Consider the following 24,402-nt stretch of genomic DNA (forward strand, 5'->3'; position numbering starts at 1 on the left):
CCCCTCCTCTCCTACACTACTTTCAAGGTTTCTGGCAAATGTTCCCTCTTTGCTCCCAGAGCACGAGAGCTGTGTTTTCTACCTATTGAATATTCATGTGTACTTGCATTAGCATTAGCTGTTTACATGTCTGTCTCCCCAGAGAGACTGTGAACTCCTTGAGAAGGGTTCTGACTGGATTTATTGGTCCTTGTAGCCCAAGCACAGCACCCAGCAGATAGGAAGTGCTCGTGAAATGTCACCATTGCTATCCGTTGACCATAGATGGTCTCCTTAAGGGCTCTGTGGAAGAATCACCTCAATCAATAATCCAGGGGAGCAGGGCCAAGCCAGGGGCAATCACTTCTGCAGGCTGGAGTTTCTGCTGGGCATGAGGCACTGTGCCTGGCATGTGGAAGGGCAGAGTCCTCTCTTCCTCAGTCTTCCTGCTTCTGCTCCATTCACTACCTTCTTTGGCTCCTAGAGACAGGGATCCTCCCCATTAAACCCTAAACTGTCTTCCAGGATGGCTCCAAACCGTTCCATGATGGGGAGGGGACATCCCCCCACCCCACTCTTCAGACATTAGAGTTTACAAAACGACTTCCTTCTCTGTTCCATTTTATAGACGGGCAAACTTGCCCAAGATTATAGAAAGCACAGCCAGGACCAGAATCTAAGTCTCTTACTTCCAGGTGGCAGTAAAGCATGATGGTTAAACATGAACTCTGGTCAGCCAGCAAGCCCCGTGTTTCGACTTAAGCTCTGACAGTAGTTATCATACCTTAGGGAAGTAACTCAGTCTGTCGGCATCAGTTTCCTCATCTCTAAAATGAGAAATGATAATTCACATCTTATAGAGTTCTTGCAAGGTTTATTTGATAGGCTATACCTAAACCATTCCTGGTCCCAAATAAACACTCAATGTTAGCTATTATAGCAGTGAAAACCACATACTACCATTGTAGAATCCTTACTCACTTAAACAGCACTTTGATGCACCTAATCTCACTATGATTTGGGGCCTTCTTACAATGTGGTAAAGTAACCAGAGCAGGTAACAAGATACTCATTTTACTGATGAGGAAAATGAGCCCAGAGAGGTTCAGGAACTTTTCTGAGATCTAAGCATGTATTAGACTGAGTTGGGGTTTTGACCTTGATCCTGGTCACCTCTGCTGGTGACCCCTCTGAGGTCTACTGACGAGCGATGAGGCTGAAGCCGGCCTGAGATTCTGTAAATCACCACAAAATTGGTGCAAACTACAACCTCATTAGGACCAGGCTATTTTATATATATATATATATATATATATATGTATATATATATATATATATATATATTTATACATATATATATATTTATTTATTTATACATATATATATACACACACACACACACACACATACATACATACATGTGTGTGTGTGTGTGTGTGTAATGAGCTGGGAGCAGGAGAATAAGACTGAACAATAGAATGCCCCCATGCCTGCCCTCTGTCCATCAGGATGCTTTTCTCCCCACACGACCCCTGCCAGATGGAGCACTCGATGGCAGGATGTACAGGGGAGGACTCATGATTCCCAGTGCAATCTAATGTTCAGGGACCATGCACACTCCACATTTCTATTCCACATCTTTCAGATAATGTAGAGGTTCCAGTAGGGCAGGGACTAGTGTGTTGTGTGCACTTTCATTAAACCAGTGCTAGGCATGTGTAGGAACTCAAAAAGTATCACAGCATTTAAATAAGAAAATGATTTTTAAGGACTTGGACCATGAATCATAGATTAGGGATCCAGTCCTGGTTTTGCTTCTAACTCACTGGGGTCCTTGGGGAGCCCATTCTTTTCCAGCCCCTCTTTAGAACTGATTGTCTCTCTTTAGAAAATGTGGAGATTAGGGCTAGATCAGTGGTCCTCAGTTCTGGCCATGCTTAGAATGAATCTGGGATGCTTAAAAATAATGGATGGAGGGGCACCTCGGTGGGTCAGCTGGTTAAGCCTCTGACTCTTGGTTTCGGCTCAGGTCATGATTTCGCAGTTCGTGGGTTTGAGGCCCATATCAGGTTCTGTGCTGACAGTGTGGAGCCTGCTTGGGATCTCTCTCTGCCCCTCCTCTGCTTGCTCTGTCTCTCTCAAAATAAATAAACTTAAAAAAATGGATAGATATCTCAGATCAATTAAAATGATCTCTGGGGTGGGACCTTGGTAGTTTTTAAAGGATCCTGGGTGATTCTGATGGTATAGCCAGAGCTGAGAACCTCTGAGCTAGATGCCTTTTAAGTTCTGCAGCCATATTTTAGCACATGCTGAAGCAAAGAGATGGGCAGCAGGCCTCTAGGGCCATGTCTGCCCCCACAAACACAGGAGGTCCACTTCTAATGTGTTTTGCTATACATTCACCGGGCGGGCTTATCTGACCCCAGCCTCTTATCAGCAGGGCTGGTGACAGCTCTGGGTGAGTCACACATGTGGAAACATGTAGAAAATGGAGCACCATGCAATCTTTCTTACTCTCTCTCTAGTTTTGTCTTTTCCAGAATGTCATATAGTTGGAATCATACAGTGTGGCTTTCAGACTGGCTTTTTTTCATTATGCAATATGCATTTAAATTTCCTCCATGTCTTTGTGGCTTGATAGCGCATTTCTTTTTATCACTGGATAATACGTTGTGTGGCTATACCACAATTTATCGATTCACCTTTTGCAGGACTTCCTGGTTGCTTCAGTTTGGAGCAATTATGAATAAAGCTGCTACAAACATTTGTGCACAGGTTTTTGCATGGACGTTCAGTTTTCAACTCATTTGGATAAATAGGAGAGCGACTGCTGAATCCTATGGTAAGACTATTTATTGAGCTTTGTAAGAAACTGCCTGCTGTCTTCTCAAGTGGCTGTGCCATTTTGCATCCTCACCAGCAGTGGGCATTCCTGTTGCTCCACATCCTTGTCAACATTTTCAGTATCTCATTTTTGACTTAATTTGCAATTCCTTAATGACATAATGCAAGCATCTTTTCATATGCTCACTAGTCACCTGTAAATCCTCTTTGGTGAAGTATCTATTCAGATTTTTTGCCCATTTTTAAAATTGGGTTGTTTTCATACTGTTGAGTTTTAAGAGTTCTTTGTATATTTGGGGGTACAAATCCTTTATCTGACATGTTTTGCAAACAATTTCAGTCCTTGGCTTGTCTTTTTCATTCTCATAATGATGATTTCACAGAGCAGAAGTTTTTAATGAAATCTAATTTATCAATTCTTTCACGGATTATGCTTTTGATGTTGTATCTGAAAACTCATCACCAAACCCAAGGTCACTCAGATTTTTCTCATTTATCTTTTAGAAGTTTTATTGTTTGGTGTTTTACATTTGGGTTTATGATCCATTTTGAGTTAACATTTGTGAACAATGTACAGTGTTTAAATCCAGCACCATTTATTGAAAAGACTATCCTTTCTCCATTGGATGGACTTTGCTCCTTTGTCAAAGATCAGTCGATTGTATTTATATGGATTTACTTCTGGGTCCTCTCCTCATTCCATTGATCTATTTGTTCCTTTGCCAGTACCACACTGTCTTGATTATCGTAGCTTTATGAGTCTTGAGTTGGGTAATGCCAGTCCTCCTTTGTTCTTCTTTGACTTCGTTGGCTGTTCTAGGTCTTTTGCCTCTGTATATCAACTTTACAACCAATTTGTCGATATTCTCAAAATAACTTACTGGGATTTTGATTGGGATTTCACTGACGCTATAGATCAAGTTGGGAAGAAATGACATCGTAATATTGAGTCTTCCTATACATGAGCATAACATATCTCTTCATTTATTTTGATTTTCCTTGATTTCTTGAATCAGAGTTTTGTAGTTTTCCTCATATAGATCTGTACATATTTTGTCAGAGTTATTCCTAAGGTTTTTTTGTTTTGTTTTTGGTGCTGAATAGCTGGAGCACAGGGGATTTCTAGGGCAGTGAAGCTATTCTGTATGACAGTGTAATGGTAGATACATGACGTTATCCATTTGTCAAAACCCACAGAACTATACAAAGACTGAACCTTATGGACTTCAGTTAATAATGGTATATCAATATTGGCTCATTAATTATAATAATGTACCACGGTAATGCAATAAATTAATAGCAGGGGAAACTGAGCCAGGGAGGGGGGGTATATGGGACTCTTTGTATTATTTGCTCAGTTGAATGTAAGCCTAAAACTGCTCTAAAAAACAAAGTCTATTAAAAAAAAGAAAAAGAAAAAGGGAGTACCAACTCCAAATGAAAGGGAACTCCTGGTGAAATCTTCCAGTGACTCCTCCTTGCTTACAGGATCAAGTCCACAGCCTCTCACCAAGCACAGGGAGTTCTCTACAGTTGGACTGCCCCTTCAGCCCATGAGCCAGCCTACCCTCTACAGTGCAGCTGAACTGAATCACTCAGGCTCCACGAGGGAATCGGGGACTTTACACTACTGCCTTGGCCTGGAACACTGTCTCTCCTTTGCCTGGTCTGCAAGTGTCTTGAAGAAGCTTCTAGAAGACTTCAGTTTGGACACAAAGAAATAGTACCAGTCCAAAGCACCTGCTTCATAACACAGCCTATTGTGCTTCTGTTCCTGGTGGGATCTCCTTCCGGTCTCCTGCACTAAACCGAGCATGCCCTGCTGCCTCTCCCTCCAACCCCCCACCCCATTCTTTCCAAATGTACAAAGAAGAAGAATCACAAAATTCCAGCAGTGAAGCTATTGTTCCCACAATATTAAACCACAGTCCTGAAACTTCACCAACACACCTTAGGGTGCCATAACAAGTTCATAGGGGGCACAGTAGGAGATTTTAAAATTTGAGAGATACTCAACATCAGTTGCTACTGAGAGATCTACTAGCTCAAGGTAGTTCATTGTTTCATCATTAAGTTGTGGCACATTCCTTTGATTATGTCATCTTTGAGAAGCTGGGTTTTTAGTGGTTGCTGTGATAAAAAGCAACTGAAAGTCAATGTGGAATAGGAAATGAGGGTGGTAGTGTCTAATCTGATTAGAAAGTTTGACAAGTTTTATAGTGCCCAACAAGCACACAGATCCCATTAGTTACTGTATTTAAAAATGAAATAGTTTTGGGGCGCCTGGGTGGCTCAGTCAGTTAAGCGTCCGACTTCAGCTCAGGTCACGATCTCACGGTCCGTGAGTTCGAGCCCCGCGTCGGGCTCTGGGCTGATGGCTCAGAGCCTGGAGCCTGCTTCCAATTCTGTGTCTCCCTCTCTCTCTGCCCCTCCCCCGTTCATGCTCTGTCTCTCTCTGTCTCAAAAATAAAAACATTAAAAAAAAATGAAATAGTTTTTTCTAGTTTATATGTACTATTTTTTAAAATGATGACTGACTTGGTAGGACATAAATTCTTATAATGTGATTTCGGTTTAATTACTTGATAAATTGAACTGTTAGGTATTTCTTTTGGTTTAGAGACTCCATGGGAAAATTACTGAGCCACTAATACTGGGGTGAGTGCTGTGAACTGAGAAAGTTTGGGAATCTGGTCTAATAAATCCTCTAATCCAGAGCACATCAAAAAATTGTGGGGTATAGGGTGCCAGGGGTGGCTCAGTTGGTTGAGCATCTGACGACTGGTCCTTGGCTCAGCTCATGATCTCACAGTTTGTGGATTTGAGCCCCAAGCTCTGCACTGACAGCCCCAAGCCTGCTTAGGATTCTGTCTCTCCCTCTCTGTTCCTTCCCGGCTTAGTGCGTACTTGCTCTCTCTTTCCAAAGTAAATAAACTTAAAAAACACACAAAACTGTAGGTTGTTAGGGGTACCTGGCTGGCTCAGTTGGTGGAGCATGAGACTCTTAATCTCAGGGTTGTGGGTTTGAACCCACATTGGGTATAGAGATTACTTAAAAATAAAATCTTAAAAAAAAACAAAAACAAAAAAACTGTAGGTTGTGAAACCATTTAGTGGGTTATGGCCAGCATTTCCTCTCCTTAATAAAATAGAAAAGTAAATGTGAATGATAAATAGAACATATTGCATGTAGCAAGGGTAATAAGCATTATTGTATAAAACTTATGTTCATTATATACATACAAATAAGCATGGGTACCTTGGGTCACAATGTAAAATGTGTATTTCTGGTTTGGGTTCTGATTTTAGAAGTCTGAAAAGCCACTAAGACTTCACCTCCTTATTTTAGAGTTGAGAAAACAGCCCGGAGAGTGAAAGCTGATTATTGCAATTCACAGCCACCAGTGCCAGGCTCTGCTGTGCTTCGCCCCGCTAGGCTGAGTGGCCACTGCTTCACAGGGATCCTCCAAGGCAGGTCTCATTCTACCCAGGAGAGGTATGGTTACTCAAAGTCACATAGCTACACAGGTGAGGGATCAGGTGCCCTCACTTTGGTCCCAAGACCCCCTCGCACCCCACAAATGCCAGCAGCCACACCTAGAACAAAATGGTTTTAATCAATTGCGTCACCCTCACTCTCCTGGGAGCGGAGCAACAAAAAGGCTCGGCTCCTGCCCCCAGAGGACAGTAAGGCTTAATGTGTCTCTCCACACTGCAGGGCCCAGGCTGGGCAGGCTGGGGGAGGGAGGGGGGGAGGCACGGAGAGAGGAAATGGCAGGTGGCTCCAACACAGGAAAGCAAAGGGGCCCCTGCTGGTCTTTGGGCCCCAGGGCCCAGCCCCAGTACTCCTGCTTTCCCCTCCCTGGCTGGAGAAAGGTCATGGAGAAGAGACAGGGGAGCAAGTCCCAGCAGCAGGAAAAGCAGCAGCAGCTGTTTCCTTCACCAATAAATATACTTCATTACCAAGCTAGAAGAGAAGGGCGGGAGAGGGGCTGGGTGGGGAGGAAGGGGGAGAAGCTGCCACCTGTGTTGCTGGGATTAAAGCAATGACGAGATGGTGCCAGACCCCCCACCACTATCCTCACCCCCCCTCCCCTGTCTTCTTAAAACTGTGAAAAAGCTTTTAACATGGCCCTCCTGTCTCCAGGGCTGCTCTGAAGCCTGACTGAGAGGAGGCACCTGGCAGAGACCAGGCGGAGGGAGGGAAGGACGGAGGGAGGGAAGAAGGGAGGCTGCAGCTCCCCAGAGGCTGCAGCTGGAGGGCTGGAGCCAAGTAAGCACTGAGGGGAAAGGGAGGGAGAGGGAGGAAGGCTGAGCAACTATGAGAGCAGCTCCCAGCTGAGAGCCAAGGGGGCAGAGAGATGCTTGGTGAGTGGTGGGGTGACTGCTGTCCAGTGTCAAGCTTGGGGCTGCTGAGGAGGGAGGGGGCTGAGTTACGGATTTTCCCATCTGAGTGACTCAGGAGACCCCCTCTCCCTCCCCCACCCCCAAGAGCAGCAGGGGACAGAGAAAAGCCATCACTTCTTTGGTCTTTGTGGCGGCTCAGCACATGGGGTGGGAGGGAGGGCAGAAAGGGCCCTTAGCAGGGAGTGCCACCTCAGCGAGAGAGAATAGGCCTGGCTGGGAGCTCTGGCAGAAAGGTCACAGTGAGGCCAAGGAGCCCCCAGAAAGAGGAGTGGGAGTGGTTGCAGTGCAGCGCAGAAGGGGATGGTGCGGTGCCCCACCCTCTGCCAGGGCCCTTGGGAAAGGCTAAGCCCCCTAAGCCCCCAGAGATGGCCAGTGAGAGCAGGCACAGGGTCCAGAGCTAGCACTGGGAGAAGGGCGAGAAAGCTCTAGTGCCCAGGCAGGGGCCTGGCCTTGCCTACTGCAGGACTCCCACCTTCCTTCTGCTTCCACCCTGAAATGGGGCGGGGGTGGCGGGTGAAGGGAGCTCTGGCGGGGGGGGGGGGGCATCCTTTCTCAGAACCTTCCCTGAAGCCATGGAGGAGCTAGCCTTGCCCGCAGGAGCAAGAGTGGCAGCAGGTCAAGGCCAGCCCTTAGACTGGAAGTCCACTCCCCTTCCTGCCGCCAGCTGAAGGGTAGGACAGTCCTTGAAGACAGCTTCAGCCCTTGCCTCCCACCCAGCCTGAGGCAGGTCAGAGCCCTCCAGGGATGTGGAAGCGGGCATATGGGTGGGGGGCATATGGAGGGGCTTCCCCTCCTGCTCTTCTGCTCAGAGCTGGGTCCAGTCAAGGGGCAATCTGCCCAAAAGTCTGAAAGCCAGCAAGTTGTAGCAACCCCCCACCCCCAATGCCAAACTAACAAACAAACAGGGAAATGAAAAAAATGTGGGGGGGGGGGGACAAACCAAAACAGAACCCCCTGACCTCCTGCCCATGGTGGAGGGTCCAGCCAGCAGCAGGCGCTGGGGACCAAGGCCAGGAGGGTCTAGCTGGGCCGGCACTGAACCTGGCCCTCGGAGCTGTCCTCATCATCGGAGGCCCCAGCACCCCCACTGCTCAGGCCTGTGATCCGGTAGCCCATGTTGAGCAGCATCACCTCCAACGGGTCAGCATTCATGCGCCGCTGGTTGGCCTGGGAAGCGCCCTCCATGTCCTCCACAACTCGGCCTGTGAGGTCTTCACTCTAGGGGGGCGGGGGGGGGGGAAGGCACACATAGTCCTGGGATGGATGTGTGGGGAAGTCGGGAAACACACACATACAGCTGCAGTAATACATGCGGAGAGGGGTGTACAGAGCAGGAGACGCACAGGGGTGTCCATTTGTACATACACCCTTATGTGTACATGGGTGCAGGCGAACACACACACTGGGGTAAGTACAGGACACATGGTCACCAGGATCTATATGTGAGGGAGAGGACACACCAGGGGGTTACACACATGGGGGGCCACATGGTAATATGTACAACTGGGAGGGGACACAACATATATATGAGGGGGGTGCACATGCTGGGATACATACTGGGGGGGCATACCCACATCAGGGTACACATTTGGGGGGGGGCCCATACCAGGAAACAATAGGGACTCACACCAGGGTCTGCTGGGCATACTAGATACCCAGGATGGGGGCATTGTCTGTGTCCTCCACCCCACTCTTGTCTGTCATCACTCCAACAACCCTTCATCCTTTTCCTCTCCCCTCATGGGAGAACCCCTGTAGAGTTCTCTTTAAAATTCACAGTAAATTGCCTCTGTAATTAGATGCACCACTTGACTTCTGTTTTTCTGGCTAGAAAGGGAAGGCAAGTGGGACAGAGGGCAGGAGAGGCCTCAGGCCAGCCTGCCTGACTACCCACCCTGGGAGTAGAGGGGACCACACCATCCTAAGTGTTCCTGTGGGCTGGACACTTTGCATCTGGAGGCATCACTTTATCCTTAAAGTAACCTTTTGAGGTGGGGCTGTCATTCCCATTCCAATGCAGACGATAAAAACCTGGTCAGAGGTAGTTCAGTCCCTCAGGCAGTGAGTGAAGGGACCAGGATTCAAACTTAGGCTCACCAGATGCCAAAGCCCGCACACTTCTCATGTAACTAAGGGACTGGCTTTGCCCAGCTTCTGGGGGACACAACACAGTGGTATAGGAAGGGCAGGGTACCCAGGGAGCCTCTGAGGTACTGCTTTCATGCTCTCATGAGATGGTGCCGGAGCTCTGGTACCCTCCCGACCCTCCCGCATCCCTGTCCTTGGTTACTGTTTCCTGTGAGTCTCATCTTCTCAGCTCATTCAGGGATATGACCCCAGAAACCAGGAGCCAACTCCTGCCCACTACATTTGGCACTTTGAGAACTTGATGGCTCCCACCTTGACATGGTGTTGAGCCCTTTGGTAAGAGCTTCTAGCCTTTGGGTGACTCATGTCCTTTCCCAACCCTCCCAGGCTCAGCTGAAGGCCTTGCACAGGCTCCAACCCAACCTTCTTCCCTGTCTAGTTCTGGCCATCTTCTCTACACCCTCACCTCTGGCCGGGGGTTCCAGAGCCGTACAACAGGGTCAATGCCGCTGGTGGCCAGGAAGCAGTAGCTGGGGTGTGGCTGCAGGCAGTTGACGATGGACTCGTCCCCCTGGAGTACGCGGACCAGGTTGGTGGTCTCCTTTTCCCAGATGAAGAAGGAGCCATCGTCAGAGCCACTGACGATGTACTGAGCGTTGCTGGCAGAGGGGCAAAGGGCAGGGAGGTCAGGTGGGGTACCGCCCTACAGCCTCAAGTAGAGGCTGTGTGGCTTAGGGCAAGGGGGAGCAGGGAGGTCTGGAGCTGCTGAGCCCCCCAAACTCTGGGGTCCTCACTTGACTTAGAACTCCCATACACATGGTAATCCTTTCCATACTACAGAGCTCCAGTCGCTGTCCAGCTAGTCTCTTAAACTCAGGATCAGGGACTGCTTGGGACCCCCCCAAGATACTCTCCCTCAAAGTACATTATAAGCTCCTCGTGTGCTGGATCAGATCTTGCATCTCTTAGGTCTCTGGGAACACTCTTGTCTAAGCCTTCCCTCAGCAGTCCTTGGCTTTTGGGGTCCAGTATCCTGATCCTACAGTATGTCTGCCCCCCACACACCAGTGACACTTAGAAGGGATCTTGATGGAGAGGTTCTTGACATTCAAGTGTCTCACCTACCCTAAGAAAGTACACCATCTAAAAGGAGGGTTGGGGGTGACAGGGTCTGATGTGACACAGGCTACGTCCCTCAGTACCTGGGGCACAGTTCTGAGAAGACAACTGTGCCTAGACTACCAGCTTCTGAGGCTCTTGCCTCATAGCCTCAGCAGAGGGAAGCACCAAGCATCCACATAAAGAAACCGAGCTCCAGCACATGGAGACAGAGGAGGAGGAGGTGGGGGCTAAAGGCATTGTCTAGGCCCCTCGTTGGGTACCTTATGGATTACCTCATTAATCCTCATTATGGCCCCATGAATGGGGATGGTTGGTTTCATTTTGTAGACGAAGAGGCTGAGGCCCACAGAGTTGTGAAGCCATTTGATCAAGGATATAGAGGCAGAGCTGGGATTTGAGACTTTTTTTAAAAGCATTATGCCCCCACACCCCCTTCAACCTCCTGTTGCCAACCAGGCTGTGCCCTCCTTCTCTTCAGGGCCTCGGACCTGCCAAAGAAATTGGCCTCCTTGATATCCGTGGTGGTGTTGCAGTGGCCACAGTATCGGAACTGGTAGTCGTAGCTTCGTTCCCGCAGCACCATCTCATCCTCCGAGATGGAGTCCTTGCGGCTTGTGCTGCGGAGGCGGACGGGGCCGCCACCGCCACCACCAGCTCCCTTCTTCTCTTCTGGAGGCAGAGAGCAAGGAAAGGTGAAGCCTGTCCCTCTCTCCCCTCCCCCATTTGTCTCCACCCCGGCCCTGTTTGCAGCCCAGGTGCTAGCAATGTAGGGCTACCTGCCTAAACCTATCTGGAAAACTGGGAATGACTCTGAGGAAGAAGCATCTTTGGACCCAGCCCTTGAGGATGTTCAAGAGGTGACCTATGATGCTAGGAGGACCTTGGCTCAGGTCCCTGAATAATGTCTAGAAGCCCCAAGAATGCATAGACCCATGCTTTCTGTTTCTGTGGAGGTGAGAGGCAGGGAGGGGAAGGTGAAGCACTTCCGAGAGAGCCTTGAGGGGGTGGTTTTTCTAAACAGATCCATAGCTCTGAAGGCAGTACGGTCCAAACCCTTCCCCACTGAAAGACAAGTTATCATGGATCCCAGCTGAGGCACTGATCAGTCAAGTGCCTTGGGTAAAAAAAAAACAAAACAAAAAAACAAAACAAAAAAACCCAACAAACCACCAGTTTTCTCGTGCCTTAAAAGTGCCTTGATTCTGCCTGCCTCGGGGCCTTTGCATGTCTGGTCCCTAGGCCAGGAATTCTTCACCTCCCACAGCTACGCTTTGTATCCAGTTACCTCTTCCTCCTCATCCTTGAGATCTCAGCTTAGATGTCTCCTCCCCTAGAATCCCAGCCTTCCATCAAGTCCTACCCCATACATCTATACCACATCAGGCCCCCATGGCACATATCACACCGTTTCTCCTTCATCACTTGGTTCCTTCACTAGAGCTGTGAATTCCTTAATACAGAAATACCATCTGACTTGTTCACAGCTGTACTCCCAAGACCCAGCACAATGCCTGGCACAAGGTAGATACTTGATAACTATTCAAACAAGTGAATCAATCCCACGGTTAGTAAACTGCATAAGGAGAGAAGTGAGGATCCATGTCTGCCTCCAGAGCACAAATCCCACAAATCCCCAGCTCACTCTCCAATGCTACTGAGGTGAGCTGGGCAGGGCTTCAAATGCTCTCCGTGCAGGTAAAGGCAGTGTGTTCAGAGAGGCTGTGCTTCACCCGAGATCACATGGTTACCACTTGGCAGAGCTGAGGTTGGAGCCCGAGGTTCCACACCCCATGTGTGAAGCATTTCTATCGCCCTGTACTGCTGCCTCTACCGCAAGCATGCAAACTGGAACGAGTGCAAGCCCCAGTTGCTGCCCCTTATTCAGATGACCAACGGGACAGCCAAGGCCCTGTCTGTGAGCAGGTGAGAATGCCCAGCTGGAGCCACACGGCCTGATTGGGCTCAACTTACTCCTGTCTTGAGTCCCGGGCATTACACGAGGTGTTTGAAACGTGCTATTGCTAATCCTCAACAGAAACTCTGAATGGGAGGTGCGATCACTCTACCTTTACAGATGAAAAACCTGAGTCTCAAAGAGACTAAGTGACTATCCCACAGTCACATGGTTTCTGAATTAGCAACTGAATCCAGGCCTCTCTGATCTCAGAACCATGTCCTCTCCAGATGTCATGTAGCACCTCAAATAGAGGAACAGCACCCTCTCCCCAGTGCCCACTCACCACCATCATTTTTGGAGAAGAGGGCTGCTGTGATGTCGCGGCCCAATGCATCACAAGCGCTGCTGTGGGCCTGCTCCGGGAACTTCCCTTTGAAGTCATCCAGGCACTCCAGGGCCTCAGCCACGTACTTGAGCTCAAAGAGGCAGCGGGCCAGGCGGAAGTGTGCCTTCAGGTGGCATGGGTTTAGGGAGATGGCCTTGAGGCAGTCCCTCAGGGCATCGTAGTGGTCACCATCCCTGGGAAGGCAGGGGAGTGTGGCTTGGAGGTGGGGCTGCATGGCAATCAGGAGTCCACTCAGTCTCCCCTGCTTTCTGTGGCCACCTCAGTCCACCTCTGACAGATCTCAGGATAAGGGTACTCGGGAATGAAGAGAACCCTGGCTCAGCCCAGGCTTTGCTCCCCAGGAGACACAGTATATTAAGGAGATAAGTCAGGAATCCTGAAGTCTAAGAGGGGGATGGGGGAAAGGGAATGGGGGAGGGGGTAGGGGGTATGTGTGGGGAGAAAAACAAAAAAAAACAGTGCCAGGCTGCCCTCTGCTGGGCACAGAGTGCAACTGCTCACTGGCTCACCCCAGGCACCCGCAGCTCTGCAGCAGAAGGCCTGGCATCTTGCCCACCTCAGGCTCCCCAAGCCCTCCTTCTCTCTTTCTCCAACCACCTCCTCAAATCCCCCCGGCTGGTCTTCAAAGCCATGGCCAAGGCAGGGGGCTCTCAAGGACAGTTCTGTGGTCTGGAGAAGCCAGAAGTGCCAGGCTGGGGACTCGGGGTCTGACCAGCAGGCAGCAAGCCCTCAGCCAGACCCCCCTCTGTCCTGGCTGACTGATCCACAGCAGCTGTGGCCTCTACCTCCCGGGGCTGAAGGATGGGGCCTGACAGACTGGCAGAGTCAGCTCTCTGGAAGCTGATGGTAAAGGGGGGTATGCACACCAGGAGCTCCAAATCGTCTCCACTCACTTCTTCCACCTCCCAAAGCATGGATAAAGGGAAGTGGGGATGGTTTTGGGGGGAGAGCAAGCAGGGACGGGTCAAAAGAAAGCCCCCACTCTCCCACCCCATGCCAGAATATAGGGTACACTCCCCGCAGCACCTCTCATCTGTTCCCACCTCTCATTTGGAGAGCCAGACCGGTCACAGGGGCCACTTCTCCTTTGGCAGCTTTTTTTTTTTTTTTTTTCTGCTGGGCTGAGGTGGGCCTAGCAGCACTCCCCAGAGTTGATGCTCCTTCCACCAAAGCACAGCTCACAACGCGCCTGCATAGGGCCAAAGCATGCCCAACAGGGGAAATGTCCTCCTGACTCCTCTCCTACAGCACCAGAGGGAGCATCCAGCCCTGGCAGCAGGAACAAGCAGCTCACCAGTGTGGGAGGAGGCAGGGGACAAAGTGCTTTGAAGGCATGGCCTGCGTCAGAACGACTGGCTGTGATGAAGGAGGAGGGACTGTTTGGAAATCCAACTGCCACCTGCAAAGTGCCCCTCAGAGCTCCTGGAGAGAGCCAGACAGAGACCAACCAGGAGCCGGAGGGTGACAGCTCCCACTGCATCCAGGAGCAGATGGCAGCCCTGGAGAGACTGGCCTGGGACAGAATGTGACATTCTAGGGGTCACTGGCAGGCATGTGGGGATGGGGAGAGAGCAGGCTGGCCCCAGGGCTCACCCATCCAGACTCACTGCCAGATCAATCTCCCTGAAAGGACAGCCCTCAGCACATCCCTCTCCTGCTCAAAACTCTTCAGTAGCTGCCCATCATCCCACTGAATCCAGGCCAAAACGCCACCGCTCTGCATTCCAAGTTCTTCCCAGGCCGGCCCCAGGCTACCTCACAGACTCATCTCCTGCCAGTCCCTTCCAGAACCCTCTGCTCCAGCCAAATGGATTTGTTGTTCTGCAAACAAGCTCTTCAGTCAGGCCCCCACCCCCATGCCTTTGTTCACACCATTCATCTCCCTGGGAATGTCTTTCCCCCATAATCCCCTCCTCCTCTTCATCTCCTTGCCTAAGCCTGCCCACACTTAAAGCCCATCAGACTCCTCATCTTCCTGACACTTCCCTGACCCCAGCTAAAGTGACCTAACTTGTCTTAATGCCCATGGCACTTCACCTGACCACTCAAAGGCTTATTGCTTCTTCGATGATGATGAACCATAATCATGTCTTTGTCCTCGGTCCAGAGGCTGGGCACTCTGGAGCACAGGAACTCAAAGTGAGGAACTCTGTGTCCCTAGTACCTAGCACACAGTGGGAGTTCAGAGAACATGTCGAGGGCACCCATGGATTGGGAAGTCATCAGCCTCCCTTAGCAAGAATGTAGGAGTGAAACAGCTCTCGGCATAAAGCCTGGATGAGGACACCGCATTCTACTCAGTTCCTGGGACAGAGAGGCAAAACACCTTAGGATGGCCCCCAAACCATCACCTCCTGGGTTGGGTTGCCATCTGAGCACTTGGCAAACTCTTGATGCCTGGGCTAAGGCCTGTGGGAGTAGCATCTTCCCAAACCCCTATCTACCATCCTGCTGACTTGGGTGGGTTTCTTAAGCTTCCCTCTCTGGCCTGCCTAGTTGCAGCCAGACGATGGCACACCAGCTGGCCTGTCTGTCTGGGCAGAGCCGACGGATGCCAGACGGAGCAGAAATGGCTGTGGGCCCAGCTCTATCCATCTTCAGTCCTGGCCCCGGCTGGGGGGTGGGGTCTGCCTGCCTGCTTGCCTGCTGGTGCCGTAGGCAGAAGGGCTGGGAGCCCTGATGGTCTCCAAAGATAGCAGGTTCTTCAGGATATGGACCCACTCCTTTACCACCAGCCACTATGACCCAACATGACCCACAGCCAGCTTCAGATCCCTGGTATCTTGTTTGTCTTGGTCCAATGGTCTAAGAGCACAGGAAAGCAAGCCCAAGGTCAAGGGGCTACAGAATCATTTGAGACTGATACCAACTGAATTCACCAAATGCCTCTTTTCTATCTAGCAAGATTCTACTGCACCTTCATAGTCCAATTCAAGGCCCAATTATCTAACAGCTGGGATTAACCATTCTCTCAAGTTCTACTTGCCCAGTGGCCGCATCACTTTATAACAAAGCACCACACTGAAGCTACTTGTGGACATGTTTCACGTCACTGCGAGACTTCCTGACCTCTAGTCTGGAGGTGGGAGTTAGAAAACAGCCTAAAAAAGCCCTAAGGGGCGGCAGGATGCCACTGCCACCTTCCCTGGAGGCCTCAGGAACTTGGTTCCATCAGGTCCTCTGCCTTCATGCCTCGTCCTGGCTCAGGCCCACTCACCACTTGCGCTTCATGTAGGCAGCAGCTCGGTTCCCATAGAGCATGGCATTGTGAGGGGCCCTCTGCACAGCCTTGCTGTAAAGCTGAATGGCCTGGGTCCACTGCTGGCAGGCAAAGGCCTCGTTGGCTTGCTGTTTCACGCGCTCCAAGTATGGGGGCAGCTCTACCTGGGGGCTGTGGTGAAGGAGAGCCAAGTCAGGCCAGCCAAAGAGGGTCCAAGCAGCCTCTCAGGAAGTCTGAAGCCCTGCCTGAGGGCCACCCATATTGTCTTGACCCCTGGGATCTGCACTGTCATCTAGAAGAGGGGACCACTCTTATCCTTGGCCTAGGTTCCTGTAATAGGTAATAGGCACAATCCCAGATACTCTGAACCAGTGAAAAAACAGAGGGACAGAAATGAAGCTGTCATGGACAGGTTAAAGGCAATTCTTTTTTTTTTTTTTTTTTTTTTTTTAAGTAAACTCTGTGCCCAATGTGGGGCTCGAACTCATGACCCCAAGATCAAGAGTTGCATGCTCCACTGACTAAGCCAGCCATGTGCCTCAAAAGTGATTTTCCTTTTTTTTAAGATTTCATTTTTCAGTAAATTCTATGCCCAATGTGGGGTTCAAACTTACAACCTTAAGATCAAGAGTTTCATTCTCTACCAACTGAGCTAGCCAGGCACCCCCCAAAGGTAATTCTTAATCAAACTCCTGGGCATGATAGTAGCTGACCACCCAAGCCCCTCCCATGGATCTCTCGACAGAGACTTCTATTTCTTTCAAAGTTTAGAGGATTTGAGCACACCTGTATCCAAAGCCCAGTATAGGGCCTGGCAGTGAATAGAGGCCAAAAGATGGTATGGGATGAAGAAAAATATAATGGGGGGAGGCCCCTCTGTGTTTAACACCTTTAAGAGGGAGCTCAGTACTAAGAGGTAGCTGGGCCCCTGGGTCCTGACCTAACTACTGATACCCAGAGACTAGAGCTTCAGTCTGAGTGTGACTGGGATCCTACCAGGTAGCAGAGGTACTGGAACCATTAGCCACACTCCAGATATACTCCATTACATCCCTTGTTTCAGTTCCCAGACTCTGAGGTATGTGCCTGGATGGACGGTTTACAGGACATGCTCCTCCCTCCAAATTACATTGTAAGGTATGTACCATAAGGTGTAATTGGGACTGGGGGGCTGAACAAGTCAGGCTGGACTCACCTGACATGTCCCCTACTCTCTGGCAGCCGGAAGCCATTGCTGTGAAGGTGCAGGCCATTGGACACGCCGTTGGATACACCATTGGTGGACATCTTGCCGTTCTGAACTTCTGGCAGGGGTGGGGAGAAAGGAACAGCAACAACTCAGGAAGAGGTCCTCATTTCTTTTCAGCAGCCCTCCAGCTTCCATCACAGAATCTGATGGTTCCACTATGGGCCATCCTCCCAGGTAAGATCCATTCCCAAAAAGTAAGTTCTGACAGACAGGCAGGCAAGCAAGAGCATAGGGAAAAGCCTGTGCGCCCTCTGCTGGTTGGAGAGGGACACAGCTTCAACTTGGCATTACCCTTAGCTGGGGGTGGTTGGAGAGAGTGGGGGGTGAAGAGGTTTCCAAACCAACTGGAGGCCCTAGGAAGGAGTCAGTGAGGAAACTCATTCAGGACAAGAAAGAAGGGCAACTACTACACGTCCTCAAGAGAAAAGCCACGGAAAGAAACTGTTTTTCAGAGAGAAGTGAAAAGGGCTGTGATGCAAACCCCTTTGACAGATCTCTCTGACCTACTGTTATCTTTCTTCTTACTGTACAGAGTGTTCTTTCACAGAAACTACTCCTTTTGGAGGATCACAGCCACAGCACAAGGGAAGGGGCAGCCTCCGCAGCAGAAGTGGCACACATTCAAGCTCCCCAGCAGAGATACCCCTAACCCAAGGGAGAACTTACCCCCTGAGGAGTGGCATTTTCTAGGCAAGAGGAAGGTGTATGGCCGTTGCTTGTAAGTCAGGTCAAACAAATAGACCTAGAGTGGAAGGGTTAAGAAAAGAGATGGCGGCTGTGAGGTAAGAATGTGGCTGGACCAAAGCAAGGCTTTGGGGGTTGGTGGCTCTCAGGAATATAGTAAGTATTGAGCACGGAACCATCAAGCAAGGCCTGGAGGGGTTCCTATGGGGCAAACCTCAGGCAGGAAAATTCTCCTGGTTCCTGGCCTGTAGGGTGGACTGCTTAAAACACTGTCATTAATTAGAATCACATGTTTAAGTTGGAAAGGTTCTCAGAAGTCACAAAGCCAAAGATCTCATTTTACACATGGGAAAACTGAAGTCTCAGAGAAGGGAAGCCATTTGCCCAAAGTAACACTGCTACTTACTTCTCTCAATAAACATTATCTATATTATCTAATGTTTAGTGAATTCTTACTTTGCTTTAGGAGCTCTGCTAAGTGTTTTATATGACTTACCTCATTTCATCCTAGAAACAACCCCCTGAAGAGGTACTATTATTTTTTTAAGTGTGTTTATTTTTTTTAGTGATCTCTACACTCAACATGAGACTTGAACTCATGACCCTCAGGATCAAGAGTCACGTGCTCTTCCCACTGAGCCAGCCAGGCGCCCTAAGAAGTACTATTATTATCACCCCCTTTATAGATGAAGAAATACGGGCTCCGAGTTTATTTACCCAGGGCCATAAAAGCAGTAAGTGGCATAGTCAGGACATAAAACCAACTCTGTCTGGCTCCAAACCACTCTGCTAGATGCCTCTCTATTCATCCTTATGCTACCTTTAGGCCAGGTGATGGCTCAGCAGTCTGAAGTCAGAGCCGTATTCTGAGCTCAGATGCTCGTCTATTCTCCATCCCATTTCTCTTGTACATAATCCACCTTGCCTTGTAATGTCATTAGCTGGTTCACGTGCTATGTCTGCCTTGTCAACTTGGGATGGATCATATTTCACATTTGTCTCCTTCATGTTTATAATAATGCCGGTCTCAGAGTAAGTGCTCAGTGAGTATTTGTAGAATAAGTGGATTTATGCAAGGCTTACTAAATATCCTGATTGAGAACATGCAAATAGAGGGTTTAGTAACCTGCCATTATCAAAAAACACTCCTAAAGCTGGCCTTAAACCACAGCCTGGCTGCATGCTCTCAGCCCCAGGGTTTCCTCCTAGGAAAATAGAGGATGAGGAAACTGAGGCTCAGAAAAATGAAGAGACTTGTTCAAAGTCATAGCACACAGAAGGCCAGCATTTGAAGACAGGTCTGTCAGTTCTAAAGCTATGCTCAAGAAAAAGACAAAACCAGGGCACCTCCTGGGAATTCCAATGATGCCACGCTGCTCCTATATTTCACTGTAAAGCCATTTACCATAAGGTTGGTGCTTCTTGTCTGCCTCATGGCAGTGGAAGTGAGGTACAAGCCCTGGATGTTGAATTTGGGTTGGTGGGGGCAGAGCCAGCTTGGGCAGCCACACATACCTGCTCCCCTCCCATATTGACCAGCAGCTCTGTGCCATTGGGGCTGAAGGTCACATAGGTGGCAACCAGCACTCTCAGACGGTTGTTGTAATCAGGCAGCTTCACTGGCAGGTGACCTGTGGGAAAAGCTCAGTTACCCCAATGTGAGACTCCTCGTTTCCCCCAAGAGGAGCAGGGAGTTGTGTGAGGCCAACATGTCAATAACGATAGCAATTATCTTCATCATAAAAGCAGCTACATGTGTTGAGCATTTACTATATGCACTAGGCCAACTACTTTATATACTTTATCTCATTTAATCATTATGACCCCATTCTATGGAAAAGAAATGAAGACTCATCAAGGGTAAGTAATTTGCCAAAGGTCACAGGATGGCTGGTAAATGGCAGTCAGGATTAAAGCCTGAATCTGCCTTACTCTAAAACCCATGCTCTTGACCACCATGCCATGTTGTCTCTTTGCACCACCCCAGAAAGAGTCAGCACCCGGCCAAGAACTCGGGGCCAGAGCTGGGCTGAGCCCTACCTGCCACGTAATACTGGGCTGCGCCATCCGGAAGGGGCTTCTGTCGGTCACAGAAGGTGTGGACACCTGCTGAAGGGCTCTGCTTCATGCTCTTCCTGGTGGGAAGACAAACCATATAGGTTATAAGCCCTAGGCATACCCCTGGCTAGACCAGACCATACTCCCTATAGGAAAACCTAAATTTGTATCACTGAAAGGAGGTACCCTTAGCTTCCTTACCTCAGCAACCCTAAAGGTCCATCAGCTAGATAGCCATGCACACATACATTACAGTGCTTTACAAGTAGGTCCTGTCCATTGTCTTGGTCCTCATGACCACCCTATCATCCTCATTTTATAGATAAGGAAGCTAAGGTTTAAGTCCCGCTCCAAGTCAGGTAGTGTGTGAGGAGCAGCAGTGGTTGCCCAAACCCACAAATGAAAGTAAAGCAGGCCAGATGTCCCTGCCCCTGTCCCAGAAGTCCATTGAAAACCCACGCTGGTGGAGCTGTTCAGGTCTGGGACTTCTGTGGAGGTTCGGGGTATATTCTACTTTTGTTTAAAAAAAAAAAAAAAGAATAAAATTACATGTGCAAAAAAGAAATTACATGTACAAGATTATAACTCTGTACAAATACTCATAGTAAAAGAACAAGCAGAAAATATACACAGTGATTTCTTTTAGGTAATGGATCATTTGTAGTTTATTATACTTTCCATATTTTCCAAAACAAGCATGGATTAAATTTTTTTTTAATCACAAAATTTAAGGGGCACCTGGTGGCTCAGTCAGTTAAGCATCTGACTTCAGCTCAGGTCATGATCTCACGGTTTGTGAGTTCGAGCCCCTGAGTTGGGCTCTCTGCTGTCAGCCCAGAGCCCGCTTCAGATCCTCTGTCCCCCCCCCCCCCACCCCCCCACCCCCCGCTCCTCCCGCACTCTCTCTCTCAAAAATAAACATTAAAAAAAATAACAGAATTTTAAAAACCCACTTCAAAAAAGAAGAGGTCATGGCAATGAGGGACAGGGGCAGCAAGTTCCCAGGGACTTGCCCACAGGAGGCTGAACTATTCATACCTGTGGTTATGGATCATGCGAATGTCATAGAGCCTCACAAAAGGCCCACTGGCCCCTACTGCCAGGCAGTTGTTGTCCTGGGGGTTGACGGTGAGGCACTTGGCCTCCACCAGCTGGCCACAGTACTCTGTCAGGTCAATCAGCACCTCCGAGTGTTTGCTGTTCTCCCGAAGGTCATACTGGCTGTGAGAGAGGACAGTGTTAGGGGACGGGGATTGGGTCCTCCTGTGAGGCAGGGGAGAAGCCAAGGCTTTGTTATACAAAGGAACTGGGAAGGGCTTTGACCTGTTCATAAATAATAAGAATGTAAAAAAACCACCCCCGTTTCCTGAGTGCTCACTGTGTGCCAGGCACCTGAAATAGGCCTCTCACACAATCTGTTTTATTTTTCATATAACTACTTAAGGTGAATACTACTGTATTTTTTTTTTTTACAGAGATCAGTGATATTGCCATTAAGTACTATTTCTACTGATTCTAACATTGAGAAAATGATTTGTGTCTTGTGTCCCTAAGTGTTGTACATGGATTATCTAATTAAATCCTCACACCAGCCCCAGGTATCGTTAGAACGCTGAAGCTAAAGGCAAGTAAAGCACCTGTCTGGGGTGACACAGCTTCCAGTGTGAAGCTGGAATAGTGCGGAACTGGAAAGACAGCCTTTAACCACTTGGCTTTGCTCCTTAACTCCAACTTTTAATCTAATTTCTTGCAGGAGACAGAAGTACGGAGGTGATATAAAAGAGAATCTAGAGGTCGCCAAGAGTTATCTAGAAACACTAAGCGCCAAGACAAGCCTGAGTCCCACTCAGGTAGTAAATGTCATGCCAGACATCCCTGGCAGTAGCACACCCCTCGAAGCAGTCTGGGGGACTGTTGTGCTGCCACTCCACAGGCACAGAGAATGAGGAGGGTGTCCCCATGTGGTCACCCACTTCTTGCCCAGATATCGGCAATGATCTCCACCTTGTCTGCCTCACCTTTCTAAGCCGTCCTCACCAGACTGCTCTTCCTAGAATACTGTCTTTGTTCCATCAGTCTCCTGCTCAAAAACCTGCACAAATTCCTCAATATTTTTAGCATGAGCTTACTGTTAATTTGCTTTTACCAAACTCCTCAGTCTGGTTCCCAAGACCTGACTGCCACTAAACTTGTTCCTCAGTTTTCGAACTGCCTCACTTACGATGACAGACAGAACTCTCTATCCCCCATGTGGCACATTTACCCCTGCCTTCACAAACTGTTCAAGCTGGAGAGTCCACTCTGCTTTTCCTTGCCCATCCAAATCCTGTCTATCCTGGAAGGCCCAGCTTATGCTCACCCTCTGCTAGAACACCTTCCCTGACTGTGCCTGTGTCTAACTGCTTAGGCTCCAATCCTACCTAGATGCTTGGCCTCTACCCGCTGCCCTGGCACAGTCTGGTTAGGTAAGGTCAATAAGAATAACACAGAGTTTTACCTGTCACCGACCAAGTGCTTTCTGTCTTCCAAGTACCATCCAAGGTTTCACAGGCACTATCTCATTATGATGCTCAGGCCAACAAGGGAGATATTATGATAATTCTCATTTTACAGGTGAAGAAACTAAAGTTCAGGGGTAAAGTTACTTGCCCCACTGAGTGACAGAGGTAGGACTTGATTCCAGGTCTGTCTGACATCAGTGCCCTGCTTCTAACTGCTGTTTTATAGTTCGTGCATGACTTAGATATCTCTCCTCCTTTGTAACGGGGAAGAGCGAATCCTATAAGATCTCAAAGGAGGCATTAAAGCAGGTTGGGGAGATAAGGTCACCTCTGAAGAAAGGAGTTAAAGAGCAATGAGACCATTTTAGGATGAAGAAAACTAGAGCAAAGATATGACAATCCAGGCCAACAGAGAAGGGGAAAGTCCGCTTTCCCATTTCTGACTGACTATTCCCTTCCCACACATATGCCCACTGATCAATTGTTCGAGAGAAATGTATCAAGCACCACTATGTGCTGGGCACTGTGCTGGGCTCTAGGGACACAACTAGGAACAAGGTAGAGATGGAGGTGCTCTGACAGTTCACTATTCAGTGAGTGATACAGACAAAAAGGTAAACCAAGAAGAAAATAAAATAAAAGAACTACAGAGGGTGATTACAGTCACAAAGGATACAATTAGGGTGCTGAGACAGAATGATGGGGGGGTCTACTTTGGACAGGATAGTCAGAGAAGGTGCTTATGAAGAGGTGATTCTTGAGCTGATCTTAGGGTAAGAAAGGGTCAAGCATGGAAAGAACTGGGGACAGAGAAAACCAGGCGGAGCAAAGAGCAGGAGTGAAAGCCCAGAGGAGGCGGACATTATGCACTGGTGAGAGCAGGATGACAGGCCCGGATGTAGTGCAGGAGAGGGTAAAGAGTGGGGAAGCCGAGAGCAGACAAACAAATGTTCCCAGCTGTATGTCCCAGACAAGTGCCCTGGGCAGACAAATGAAGCTGGAACTCTGCTGGAGGGAAGGAGCCAGGCCTGTGGAAGGAAGCAGTATGGGAAGATGGGGCGGGGGAGCCAACATGCAGTGGGAGCAGGGGAGGCGCAGGCCCCACTTGATGCCTCAGGCCCTTACCGGATAAGCCCATCTTCAGCAGCACTCCAGAATGTGTTGGGCCACATGGGCGCTGTGGCGATGCGTTTCACCCGGTTTGTGTGGTCTCCAAACATGTGGATTGTTTCCTTTACCGTCAGGTCGTGGACATGCACTTTGGAGTCGGCTGCCCCCGTGATTAAGATGCGGTCCCCAGCATGAGGCAGGAACTGCTCCAGAGAGATTGAAGAAGAGATTGGCAGGCAGTGGGGGTAGGGTTGGCTACAGAAGAAGACTAGCATGGATGTTAGCACCCTCTTTCCTTCTCCATATCAGGCAGGAAATGAACTCATCCAAGGCAGTCCACTAAGAAAACTTTGGATCTCAAGCATCAGCCCATAGGCCTAAAGGTCAAAGTTGGGACATATGCCTTTACTTTGCCGGAGTGGTCCTGACTTGTGCCAAACCGGACTACCTAAGAAATCTTCCTCTGATTCTTCCCCAGATAAGGGTTGAGTGGATGATAATCATAGTTGCTACCATTTACTAAGCATTTACCATCTGGCTGCCATCTGGGTAGGTATCTTATCTTATTGATACTTAAAATAAAAATTGAGGTTCAGCAGGATTGTGTTCAAACTCAAGTCTGACTCCCAAATGCATACTGCCTCATGAGGACTGTTTGATACCCTGAGGATTACCTAATAAATTAGTCTTAAGGTGAAAAGGACTTCCAGTGTTTTAAGGAGAAAGTAGTATTTAAATTGGTTCAAATATTTCTGGAGAACACTCTGGCAATAGGTAACAAAGTAAAAACTGCTTCTATCTTTTGACCCCAAACTTCCACTTCTGAGAAATAAT

General features: G+C 49.0%; 1 protein-coding gene across 3 annotated transcripts in view; it reads right to left on the bottom strand.

The window, feature by feature from the left end:
* Positions 1–6,424: 6,424 nt before the first annotated feature.
* Positions 6,425–24,402, bottom strand: part of WDTC1 (WD and tetratricopeptide repeats 1) — a 65,645-nt gene continuing 47,667 nt past the window's right edge. For 2 of the 3 annotated variants that reach the window (XM_047082471.1, XM_047082469.1), the window contains 11 exons: positions 23,584–23,771; positions 20,996–21,178; positions 19,940–20,034; positions 19,415–19,530; positions 17,882–17,957; positions 17,162–17,270; positions 15,964–16,137; positions 12,684–12,919; positions 10,932–11,112; positions 9,788–9,980; positions 6,425–8,451 (listed from right to left, as the gene is read on the bottom strand). In XM_047082471.1, the coding sequence (XP_046938427.1) occupies positions 8,254–8,451; positions 9,788–9,980; positions 10,932–11,112; positions 12,684–12,919; positions 15,964–16,137; positions 17,162–17,270; positions 17,882–17,957; positions 19,415–19,530; positions 19,940–20,034; positions 20,996–21,178; positions 23,584–23,771 (1,749 nt within the window). In that variant the 3' untranslated portion in view covers positions 6,425–8,253. The remainder of the gene's footprint in view (positions 8,452–9,787; positions 9,981–10,931; positions 11,113–12,683; positions 12,920–15,963; positions 16,138–17,161; positions 17,271–17,881; positions 17,958–19,414; positions 19,531–19,939; positions 20,035–20,995; positions 21,179–23,583; positions 23,772–24,402) is intronic. The other variant, XM_047082472.1, reaches the window with a different exon arrangement.

This window comes from Lynx rufus, unplaced genomic scaffold (assembly GCF_022079265.1).
Source record: "Lynx rufus isolate CCGP_SWC_20201006 ecotype Redwood Valley unplaced genomic scaffold, mLynRuf1.p SCAF_2, whole genome shotgun sequence".
NCBI classification, from domain to species: domain Eukaryota; kingdom Metazoa; phylum Chordata; class Mammalia; order Carnivora; family Felidae; genus Lynx; species Lynx rufus.